This window comes from Pseudomyrmex gracilis, unplaced genomic scaffold (genome assembly GCF_002006095.1).
Source record: "Pseudomyrmex gracilis isolate BER0280 unplaced genomic scaffold, ASM200609v1 scaffold_335, whole genome shotgun sequence".
NCBI classification, from domain to species: domain Eukaryota; kingdom Metazoa; phylum Arthropoda; class Insecta; order Hymenoptera; family Formicidae; genus Pseudomyrmex; species Pseudomyrmex gracilis.
In genome coordinates, this window is record NW_018020919.1 from 9,051 (window position 1) to 21,427 (window position 12,377).

Here is a 12,377-nt window from a genome sequence, read left to right on the forward strand (position 1 = left end):
ATTGTCATAAGATATATATATATAAGCTAGTGTTTTATCGTGATAATCTGATTTTTTTCAAATATCTATTTTTTATTGTCTTATATTTTCCGCCTTTTTTTATTATGTACGATGTTTCAAGAGTAGCGCATTTCTTTCTTGAGAGAAACAATGACAACCTAATGTGATACATATTAAAAAATTAATATATATTTTAGTTTATAAAAAAATCTATAAATGCCAGTTTAACATAATACAAGTAATAATTATGACAATAGAAGTTTGTAACTAAAAAACATAAGAAGAAAAATTTCTGATATTATACATGTACCCTAATAGGCAACTTGTGAAAATATTGCACAAAAATGGCATCATGAATAACGATGATCCTGCAATGATTGCATTAAGATGATTCGCCATAACGCAACAGTTTTGTTGAAATAAAATTTTGTAAATAATATTTGTCAAAAATTGCAAAAAAGTCGTTATCAATTTCCATAAGTATATATACGAATTAGGTTGATTTCTTCATATGCAATTATATTTCTACAAATTTTAAACATCACATAGCTGAAATTGTTTTCTCAACTCTTGGACAATTTCTTCTTGAAATTAATTTTGCAAATATATTGCTAAGATGACTCGCCATATCATTCTTCTTTTGCCGAAATAGTAGTTGGAAAGTAATTTTGCAAACAACTACAAATATTTTATAAAAGATCAATGGTTTTACATCTATTTCTTAAAATATATTTATATAATTGCAAATTACAATTTTAATGCAAGATTTCGTCACATAATTTTGTAAATGTTTTCCTATCAGGGTATATAGACGTAACAATTGAATGCATTGTCTTCTCTAATTAGACATACGTTATTTAAAAACAACAAATTCCCAAAAAACAAACAAACAAGATCCCTAATAGACAAATTGTGAAAATATTGCACAAAAATGGCATAATGAATAACGACGATCCTGCAATGATTGCACTAAGATGATTCGCCATAACGCAACAGTTTTGTTGAAATAAAATTTTGTAAATAATATTTGTCAAAAAGCGCGAAAAAGTCGGTATGCATTTCCATTCCAAGTATATACATGAATTAAGTTAATTTCCTCATATGCAATTATATTTCTACAAATTTTAAACATCATATAGCTGAAATTTTTTTCTCAATTATTGGACAATTTCTTTTTGAAATTAATTTTGCAAACATACTGTTAAGATGATTCGCCATATCGTTATTCTTTTGCCGAAATAGTATTTGGAAAGTAATATTGCAAACAACTACAAATATTTTATAAAAGATCAATGTTTTTTACATCTATTTCCTAAAATATATCTGTAAAATAAATATATCTAAAATATATCTGTAAATATATCTGTAAAAATTATAATTGCAAATTACAATTTTGTGCAAGATTTCGTCACATAAGTTTGTAAATGTTTTTCTATCAAGGATGTTCCCTTGTTTATACTGAATTGCAAAAATACAAGTAACAAGCGTTGCGATGACGGATCGTGTTCGCGCTGCGACACGATACTCGTCCTCCTGAACATTGACGGGAGACAGAGGGTCGACGAACCAGCCAATCGTGCGGTGGCCCGTGCATCTGAATTCTAATGAGGCGTCTACTTGGGTATATATGAGCATAAGCTCGCATCTTCGGACGCGCTTTTTCTGAGACATCTATCCATCGCGCAGGTGAGTCTTTCTCTTATTCACTATCACACGCTTGCATTTTCCGCAAAATGCTCGTTCTTGTTTCTATGAATTATCTCTACGCGTTCTTTATCTTTGAACTTTATCTTTGAACTTTATCAACAAATCGTGTAAAGTAAGTCGTTAGTTCTGTGAAAATCAGGTATTTTGCGAAATAGTATATGTTCCCGAGAACGATTATATTTCTGGATTATTATTTCTGGATGTGCCAATAAATTCGTCGTATTGTTTCATTTCGTATTAACCAACTAACATCAATAACATTTTGTATCAATAACATTTTTGTGTTAGATTTTACGATAAATACATTAGATATATGCGACGACAGATAAGAACGAACAGAAATCAAGACTTAAGATTTATTTTCATTATAAATATAGTTAACTTGTCTACCGGTTTTTCTCTAAGCGTATGTAAATGCCATGTTGTCTTAACTTCACTACAGATGATTCCATCTCTATGGATTGCGCATCTTTCGTAAAAGATGAATAATAACTTGGTTTCACACGAGATATTCGATCGTAAAACTGCGTAGATGTGTAGTTTTACATATTTTACTAAATAAAATAACAATGGTATGTAAAACATCAACAGTGCGTTTCTTAATTTTGATGATCAGTATATTGATTATCACAACCTGTGGAAATCTTATCACTACAATGTCGTGTAATATCAGGTTATTATCTGTGTTCGAAGAACACACAGCAATCAGTGGAATTGAACTGGCATAAAGTGGTTGTTAAATAGTGGGAATATTAGAAATTTTAGTATAAATAAATAATGCGAGGACGCAACTTGTCATTCGAGAAAAAGAATGTAAACGTTGCAGTACAGTCGAAACATCGAAGTGCAATCTAGTTTTTATCAGTGTAGAGAAATCAATGTGTATCACAGAGCGAAAACCATTGCTGAAATTTTGAAATATCACAGAGGTACGTACACAGATAAATATATTTGCATAATTTGTGGAAACATTTTTTATTTTTTTCTGAAAGAGAGATAAAAAATTGTATATTTATACACATATATTATTTTTTTTTTTTTTTCATGTAATTGCTACAATCGTTATTCTATTTCGTGAGAAAATATTTTAACTCTATTTCTTTTCAATAAAACACTAGTTTTGATGCTCTAAGTATATTAATGTACAGAAATTAATGTATTTTTATGTGACTTTCATATACATCAGTCATTAAGAAACAAGTAACCATGACACCTGTCATTTTGATCCATTAAGATGGATAAAACCGATCAAAATGACCGGATTTCGTTAATGATAGCGGCTCTGTCAATGATAAACTATTGCAAATATCGTCGTCAGTGCGCGAATCTTGTGGAATATTTTCGAAACCGTCGATACTATAATATGTTTACCGAATGTCCACTCGCTTCTCTGGGGTTTTTAATTATTTCATTTTTCTTTCTTCCTTTCGTCGTTCGAAGCGAAGGTCAATCCGTTGGCATCTACGTTAAGACACTTGAGAGCGATTCGTTAAACTTTTGTCTTGCGAGCTTTTCTTTGTTATTTACGAGTATCTCTCGCGTTTATTGTTTTCTTGGCTTAGAATTAACATTTAACACTCAGATGTAGGTAAAGTGACATTTATGTATATCACGTCAAGTTGAGAGATACGTCATCAATTCAAAAAATAGTTTTTATCGAAGAAGATGCCATTGTTTCTTTTTTTTTTTAAATTACTTTTTATGTAAAATAGATTTGATGAGATATTCTAGTTGTTATTATTGCGCGGCAAAGACAAAACTCGCTCAGGTTACTTTGCTTACTTTTTGGTCGAAACGAAGGTCAAACCGGAGGTGTGTCTCACACAAGTCACGAGACTTCTAAAGGAAGACCTTGACAAAAAAATCTCTGAAATTCTCGTAAGAGTTCACCGTTATTGATGAATAAGATATTAATTAACATCGTCTAACCGGGCTAAACCGTTATATTGCCTCCCACAAAGCAAACAACGCGATCGCGCAGCATGCGATCGTATTTCTAATGACGTGTAAAGTTGGTGCGAACTGAGATCGTAGCCTTGGTAACATGCTATCAGTCGAATACAAATATATATATGCACTTCTTCTTTGTTCTGTTTATGTTCTGTCACCTTTTTTCTCTGTTGTTTACTAAAACAATGATTGCGTTTACTTTACCCGGTAAAAAATTTTTCATGTATAAAATTGTATGGACATATTCGGTATATAAATTTGCATAATTAGATATAATAAGTTTAATTTGTGTATAAGTATATATGATTATATATCAAAAATTTTTTTTAATATAGTAAAAATATAGTTTTATATACTTTTTTTGTATCTAACATGATACTAATAGAGTTATTGTGTAATTTGATATGGAATATCTCTGAAGCCATTCTCTTAAAAAAAGAAATTCTCCGTGTATAAAATTGTATGGACATATTTGGCATATATAAATTTGCATAATTAGATATAATTATTTTAATTATTTAATTTGTGTATAAGTATATATGAAAAATTTTTTACCGGGTATAAATAGATCAGCACGTTTGCAATATATTTTTAAAACTAGAACTATATCTAATATTATAATGAAATTGTAGACAAAATTTCAACAATTTTTTGAGAAATATTTACTTTATTAATAAACAGAAAAACAATTCTTTGAAATTCGAAATGTCACAATCAGAATCGAGAAAAAATTAATAATTCCAAAGATTATGTTTCTGTTTTTCAGTCTCATTGTCAGTCTCAGTCTCTCTTTCTCTCTCTCTCTCTCTCTTTCTTTTTCTGGTAACAGAAGAATAGAAGATGACCTTGATAGTTTTTTTTCTCACACAATTTCTCTCTCCTTTAAATAAGCTAACTCTGGTCATTCATCAGAGTTAATTAAATGAGATGATCGCGCAAAGCAAAATAATTATTTTCAAAAAGCTTCTATGAAATCTCGTTTACACTTACGTTACCTTTTGTTCGACATTTGTATTCAAAATGTAACGAACGGAACAGGAATCGTACAGGAATTGACGCATCTTGCATTTTAACGAAGATTCGTCAATAGTCATGAACGAAACAAGACAAATTTTGCTTTTCTACACATACACGCTCGATTATTTTTATAACCATCTCTACGACATTACCCATTTTTTTATCCTGATACACGCGGTTATAGAATCCGAAGGACGGTCTTTAGACGGTTTTTTTTCGAGAGAGATAAGCCGCCGTGCCGTCCACGAACGGTTACTCGTCGCTAAATTCGACATCGTTATCCACGATCCTATTGGTAGGAGAGAAATAACGAGAAAAGAAACGGGGGGAGAAACTTCCCCAACGAAGATTTTACAATTTCAAAACATCGTCTTCTCCTTTGCCAACTGCGGTCTCGGTTGTTAATTCTGCCTACCGCACTCGCGCGACAAAGTTGTAACAACCGATATTTGTGACGGCATCACACGAGATTATAAAAAGAGAATCATTCGATACTCTTTTCATTATATTTGATACAATTACTTTATTAAAGATAAGAGAGACTCTCTCGTCTCTCTTGTATAGTAAAGAGCGGCTCTGTCAATGCTGCGTGTCCACGAGATTATTTCCGGTTGCTCTTCTTGTTACAGCAATAACAATCGCAAACGTTGCGCAATTTTTCGTGAGAATCTAGATCTAAAGTTTGCCGAGTAACACATAAATTTTACAATGCCACAAAACTGTATTGTAGTCGTAATTCTGTTTCCTCTATATCGAGCGCGCACGAATTGAAATTGTCTTGGAATTGTTTGGTTGTTTTTATACATTCGCGTAATACGGCGAACGACGTGGTGACAATTTCAATTACAAGAGATCTCTCCTGAAATGTATATCCGACCAGATTTGTGGGAATTTTGAAGCGTACGCTTGAATGAATATCGCGGTTTTTGTGCGATCTACTGAGATTCGTGTAATTTTCTCTCTATCTGTTTTTCTCACACAACTGGATTACCATAACTCATAATGCAATGTTGTTATTATCCGGTTAAAAATACAATTGTGAAAATTGTTGCTCAATATAAAAGATAATTTGTTAAGCGCGAATATAAAACTTATTATTGATTTTACTGAAATCAATCTTAGCTTCATATCGTCTTAATTTGAATTGTCTATATTTAATTTAATATGCATATATTAAACTCTAGATCTAATGAACGAGTAATTATTATCTATATTAGTTTAATTCTATCCAAGATGAATTAATAAAGATTTGTTCTGTGTGATAGCTGAATATATATATAATCACGCGAGAACAGTTATTAAGATGTCAAAATGACCACATTTATATTTACCGGGGTTAAAGAACAGTGACTATGTATCTAATATAGTAGTCGCGCGTATAATAAAAACGCCGATAAAAAATCTTAAAAAGATTTATTCACATAATAATAGAAGCCATATTTGACACCGTTGTATTGATTTATAAAGTTATTTATTTACAGTCGTTTAGAGACACATTTAGATTGTCAATTCCTATATTCGAAATCTGTCTTATGCTACCAAAAAAAAGTCGACTATGTAAATAGAAACGCTAGAAAAGTATTTGCCTCAACAAAATTTTCTGTTAGTTGATAAAAAAAGTTTTAAAAACTGTTTAAGAAATTGAATTTTTATGTGTAACGTCTGTTGAATTTTTTTTTTTTTTTATTATTGAGAAAAGAATTGTATCAATTTTGACATCAAAAATTATGAATCTGGCAAATATGCTTTTTAGTCGCGCATTTATGGATGAATAAGCCGAACATCATCCTATTTACTCCTAAGATTTCACGATAGTGTCAATGTTCACTGTGACATCGAAGAACCGGTCGTTATAGATCATTCCCCCTGGGCATGACAACACTTGGATAAATCGAGCGCTTTACGCTTCAAGGAATTTCCGTGATGGCTCGATGAAGCTCTCGGATAACCGGTCGCGTTGCAGAAACGCGTTGAGTGCCGAGCAAACCGCACCACGAGGCTTAGATAACGTGACCGCAGAGTGTGTTTAAAGCAGATCAAGCCTCTTCCTATTTTATTTAAAAAAATATTAATATATATTTTTACATATGTAATAGAATATAATAAAATATCAAAGCACATATATGTATACATATTAATTTAAAAGTTACGAACGAAAACGAAAAAAATTACATATAAAAAGTTTAATGTAAGAAAAGAAAGAACATCTATTTAGATTCGACATTTCGGCAATTATTCCATTTATCTCGTTGCGTAAGTAAGTGAGATAAAATTATAATTTACTTACTAAAAACTGTCCCTCTAATTGCAGATACCACGATGACGTTTACAATGAGAAAGCTGCTGTTTTCCCTTCCCGTATTTCTGGCACTCTTGATGTGTGCGGCAACTGGTCAGTTCTACTTTATAAGATAACAGAAAAGTCTAATCGCGCTATCGTTAAGTATATTTCCATGATTACAATTTTTTATATACTTTAGTTTTTTATTATTTTTACATCAAAAAAATTAATAATAATCAAAAATTGCAAAAACATTAATACAAAAAGGGAAAGATGTAAAGAATTATATTTTCTATAATCTAAGTTTTATTAAATTGTAAAATATGATACTCTTGTGTGATGACTTTCTCGCTTTATTAGCGTCGAACGCTACGATAAAAGTAGAAGAATTGAAACGCGTTTGTCGGATATAGGTGGGGTAGCTTGGGCTACTACTACCTCTTGGCGAGCACTGATCTAATAAATTAAAAGTGTATGCTATATTTACATTTCAGAATCTCCAAGATTGGTCTGTTATTTCAGCAACTGGGCTATTTACCGTCCGGATGTGGGCAGTTATGGCATCGATGATATTCCAGCCGATATGTGTACGCATGTTATCTACTCCTTTATAGGCGTCAGCAACGTCACTTGGGAAGTGCTTATTCTCGATGAAGAGCTCGATGTTCAGAACGGCAGCTTCAACAAATTTGTTGCCCTGAAGGAGAAATATCCACATTTGAAAACTCAGGTCGCTATCGGCGGCTGGGCCGAAGGCGGTAGAAAATATAGCGCAATGGTCAGTGTTAAGCCTAGGCGTGATTCTCTTATTAGAAGCATCGTCGGTGAGTGTGAATTACGTGCGGAAACTGACTTTTTATTTAATTAAACTATTCTCTCTTTCTTTTTCGTGTATTAAATAAAAACATTGATTCAATATTTATTAATATTTATTTTGCATAACATCCTGCAAACGGCTCTTACAACCCAATTTATTTTCATTCATTAGGCTAAAGACTTCTGAGCTCGAAGAATCTTCTTTTTGTTATTATTAATTTAATATTTATTTTATTTACAATTTTGCTTGCAGAATTTATGAACAAGTACGGTTTTGACGGTTTTGATCTCGATTGGGAATACCCAGCAGCTACCGATAGAGGTGGTACCTTCAGCGACAAGAATAATTTCTTTTACTTTGTCGAAGAGCTGAGAACCGCGTTCGACAAGACAGGCAAAGGCTGGGAAATTACTATGGCAGTACCAATGGCTCCGTTCCGTCTCAACGAGGGATATCACGTGCCTGAATTATGCGAGTAAGTTATTTCTTATACATTAATATTTTTTTAACATATTTAATATAATTTCTTTAATAATCACACACATTTTATTGATTTACAGACTTATTGACGCCATCCATGTCATGTCTTACGACCTCCGTGGAAATTGGGCCGGATTTGCGGATGTACATAGTCCACTCTACAGAAGGCCTCACGATCAATACGCATATGAAAAACTGAACGTGGTATGTAATACCACGTTATTACCCCTAAATATTATAGTCTCAACATTTTGGTATTAAGATTTTTGTCTCAGAATGACCTCGAGAATCTGCTAAAAGGAAATACGGTAGTTGCGGGACACCCTGTATATATATATACACGCACAAAATGAATATATATATATTCATTTTGTGTGTGTGTGTGTGTGTGTTCATCAGATTTTTCCGGACCGATCTCTTTCAAGTCGAACTTATTGATTGAAAAAGCGAACTGATCATCGGGCCTCCAATCAGCTTGAATTGATTATGAATATAGAAGTGGAATGTAAAAAATATCGCAATCCTAAGAAGAATTAAACTTATATAAGTTAAAGAATAAAGAAAGTTTAATTGATTCCTCTCAGGATTGCAATATTATTTACATTCCACTTCTATATCTATAATCAATTAAATCTGACTGGAAGTCCGATTCAGTTCTCTTTTTCAATCGATAACCTCAACTTGAAAGAGACCGGCCCAGAAAAATCCGACGATGTGGATTCGAACTCGGAATCACTCATTCGCAGCTCTCGTACTTAGACTGCAAGACCACTGGGCCGGTTTATATATATATTAATTAAACTTTCTTTATTCTTTAACTTATATAAGTTTAATTCTTCTCAGGATTGCGATATTTTTTACATTCCACTTCTATGTATATCCATAATCAATTCAAGCTGATTAGAGGCCCGATTCAGTTCGCTTTTTCAATCAATAAATTCGACTTGAAAGAGATCGGCCCGGAAAAATCTGATGGACACACACACACACACACACACACACACAAAATGAATCTATAAAAAGTGAAAAAACTACTTATTACTTTTAACTATTACTATTTTTGAATATTCAATCGATGTTGCTTTTTAGCACGATGGTCTTCAACTCTGGGAAGACAAAGGATGTCCCGCGAATAAACTTGTTGTAGGAATCCCGTTGTACGGACGTACCTTTACTCTCAGTCAAGGCAACAACAACTATAAACCTGGAACTTATATCAACAAGGAAGCAGGCGGTGGAGCGCCCGGCAAGTACACAGGAGCTAAAGGATTCTTGGCTTACTACGAAGTAAGTAATCGATCTGTAGGACTACGGCAAAAATGGAATCTAGGTAGTATTAGTGAATACACATTTATACGTCAAAATGTTATCTCTCTCAGATTTGTATGGAGCTCCAGAAGCCGGACAACGGATGGACCAAGGATTACGACGACATAGGCAAAGTGCCCTACATGTATAAAGGTAAGTTTCAGTACTAACACAAAGAGAGAGAGAGAGAGAGAGAGAGATTGCGATATATATATGTATATACACGAAGTTTCTCAGAATAATGTGGATTTTTGCAGAAACCCAATGGGTTGGTTACGAAGACGCTGACAGTATTGTCCACAAAATGAATTTTCTCAAAGAGAAAAAGTATCTCGGCGCGATGGTTTGGGCCGTTGACATGGATGATTTCAGAGGTATCTGCGGTCCTGTGAATCCTCTCATGACTGCTATCTACAATGGTCTGAAAGGTTACACGGTAACTTCAAAGGACTACAAGACCACACCGAGGGTAAGACTTTACTAACAAATTTCAACTGTATATATTTAAGTGACAAAAAAGCGTACACATAGCGTATATACAAGAATATTTAACAAAATATTTGAATACATAATAATCACAATTTCAGCCCGATTGGGACAGACCACCGAGCACTACACCTTCGACAGGTGAAAAACCAGAGAAACCGAAACCCAAACCCACCGAAAATCCGGAAAAGCCGGAAAAACCGGAAGTGCCTGAAGAACCTCGTCCGACTCCGAACCCTCCAGATAACAGCGAAGTCACCTGCAACGGCCAAAATATCATTCCCGGTGAAGATTGCAAAACGGTATGTTCATATAAGTTGCTCTCAATACTTGTATCAATTAATTAAATTGGCGATTGGATATGTCTAAATGTATTTGAAAATGTGTTTTCTTACAGTATTATATATGTGATCACGGCAAACCAATTAAAGCTCAATGCCCAACTGGTTTAATTTTCAACGCTTCTAAGCTTATTTGCGACTGGCCGACTAATGCCGATCGCGAAAAATGCAGAAGTGTTTGATCTGTCGATGATGTATTCTATACCAAACCGTCCAATCAAACTTCATCATAAGTCATAATTTAAAACTCAATAAATTGCCTGAAAAAGAAAAAGAGAAAAAGAATTTATTGCGAGAATTTATATAATTGTTACGGCATTTGTTTTCGTGTACGAAAATATATGTGCAATATGAAACGATATCGCTGCAAGATACAATAAATCATCCACAGTTACTGAAAATAAAAAACCATTACTACATATGTATATTTATAAACTTCCTGCCTTTTTAAAATCCTGTTCACACAAAGTTATTTGTTTGTAATGTAATATCAAATTTAAATTAAAAGATAACATTTTGTGTGAAAAATTGTGTATAATTATTAGTGTTATAAATAATTAAACTAAAGAAAGAAAAAAAACAAAGAAAGACGTAGTAAGAAAGAAAAGAAATTTATTTATTTATAACCCGTTTTTATGTACAATAATTAATTTTTGTTAATGCTATATAAAACAAACTATATATATTTTTTATATATAAAAAAAAAGGTATAAAAATAATTTACAGATTCCTAAACAAAATAAACATATGCATTCGCAAATCTAATTGAGGACTCGTTTCCGTTCTCGTTTAGAATCGGAGAACTGCCGAATTTTTGTCGTTTCTTTCTGCCGTTATTGGCAGCAACATATGGAAAAAAAAAAAAAAAAAAAAAAACACAGAAACGTGAGTTGACGTTAACAATGCGTGACGGTTGGCGCAAAAAATATGCTCTTGAATATGAAGTCAAGAGTGGTGAAAAAGCAAACAGACTTCTCGCTCGTAATCTACCCCTGCCTATTGCACATTCTCTATTCGCGCGATCTTCGCGTGAATGAATACGTAAATTTTTAGCGGAAAAATCGTGTTTCGATCTCGACACCCTAGAGTCCAAGGATCACGGTCTTGATTGACACCTGAATGTTCTCGTATGCATATAAAGCAACCCTCTGCCGCGCCACCTTTCTTTCTGTCACTCTCTCTGTCTCTGTCTCTGTCTCTCTGTCTCTCTTTCTCTTTCACTTTTTCTTGTTTCTCTCTTTTCAATTCTCGACTTCCGCTCTCTCCTTCCACATTCTGTTGCGTTGCTTTTATCCGGAACTTGGTAGCTGTTATAATTTAACGAGCATGGTTCTTTCTCCAGTTACCGCGGCATTTGCAAGAATATGCACCGGTAACTTCCATGTTTTTCTTCTCTCCTCTTCTCTCATTCTGTCTTCTCTCCTTCTCATTCCGTGACAATCATCGCATTCTATATTTTTTTCTCAATCAAATAATCAATAATGCGACAGAAACGAAGACAAAAAAAAGGTGAGAACGTTGAACGAACAAACGAATAGATGTCGTATTTCATGTGTGAGACGGATATGTATAGTATAACGGTTTCCAAAAATTAGAATGGCACTCTATAGACTATAATTTGAACGTAGATATTGTGTGTAAAATATATGAAGCTTGTTGGAATACGATTGACAGACGACGACACGGTCACACAACTAAAATCATTTTGAAAGAATTAATACGATACCGGTAGAAACCTAACGTTGGATGTACGTGCAAAATATATTTTTTATCGTTTATATTCGTACACATTGTAATTCGTATTCAATTCAAATCCGTAGTTTACTTGGCATCTTGCATACAGAAATAACCAAGGTTGGGTAGTGTCTAGTTAAAAAGATAAAAGTTAAGTTAAAAAGTTAAAAAGTTAAATAATTTTAACTTTATCTAGTTACATTTTTAGACTCTTATCTTTTAACTTTATTTAGTTATATTTTATCGGTAACTAGTA

General features: G+C 33.1%; 1 protein-coding gene across 3 annotated transcripts; it reads left to right on the top strand.

Annotated features, from left to right (window-relative positions):
• Positions 1-1,579: 1,579 nt before the first annotated feature.
• LOC109860139 (endochitinase) lies at positions 1,580-10,808 on the top strand. Of its 3 annotated transcripts, none has more exons than XM_020439018.1 (10): positions 1,580-1,686; positions 6,986-7,066; positions 7,450-7,779; positions 8,025-8,247; positions 8,333-8,456; positions 9,342-9,539; positions 9,632-9,713; positions 9,818-10,029; positions 10,148-10,348; positions 10,444-10,808. In XM_020439018.1, exons 2-10 carry the CDS (start codon positions 6,994-6,996, stop codon positions 10,567-10,569), a joined length of 1,569 nt encoding a protein of 522 aa, XP_020294607.1. In that variant the 5' UTR covers positions 1,580-1,686; positions 6,986-6,993; the 3' UTR covers positions 10,570-10,808. The 3 variants fall into 3 exon arrangements, with proteins under 3 accessions (XP_020294607.1, XP_020294608.1, XP_020294609.1); XM_020439019.1 differs by lacking the exon at positions 1,580-1,686 and adding an exon at positions 2,466-2,636; XM_020439020.1 differs by lacking the exon at positions 1,580-1,686 and adding an exon at positions 6,645-6,694.
• Positions 10,809-12,377: the final 1,569 nt, after the last annotated feature.

Coding starts and splice junctions, on each gene's coding strand:
- LOC109860139 (XM_020439018.1), top strand. CDS start 6,994: ATGACGTTTACAATGAGAAAGCTGCTGTTTTCCCTTCCCGTATTTCTG. Junction 8,457..9,341: donor CATATGAAAAACTGAACGTG/GTATGTAATACC, acceptor GTTGCTTTTTAG/CACGATGGTCTTCAACTCTG. Junction 9,540..9,631: donor GATTCTTGGCTTACTACGAA/GTAAGTAATCGA, acceptor TATCTCTCTCAG/ATTTGTATGGAGCTCCAGAA.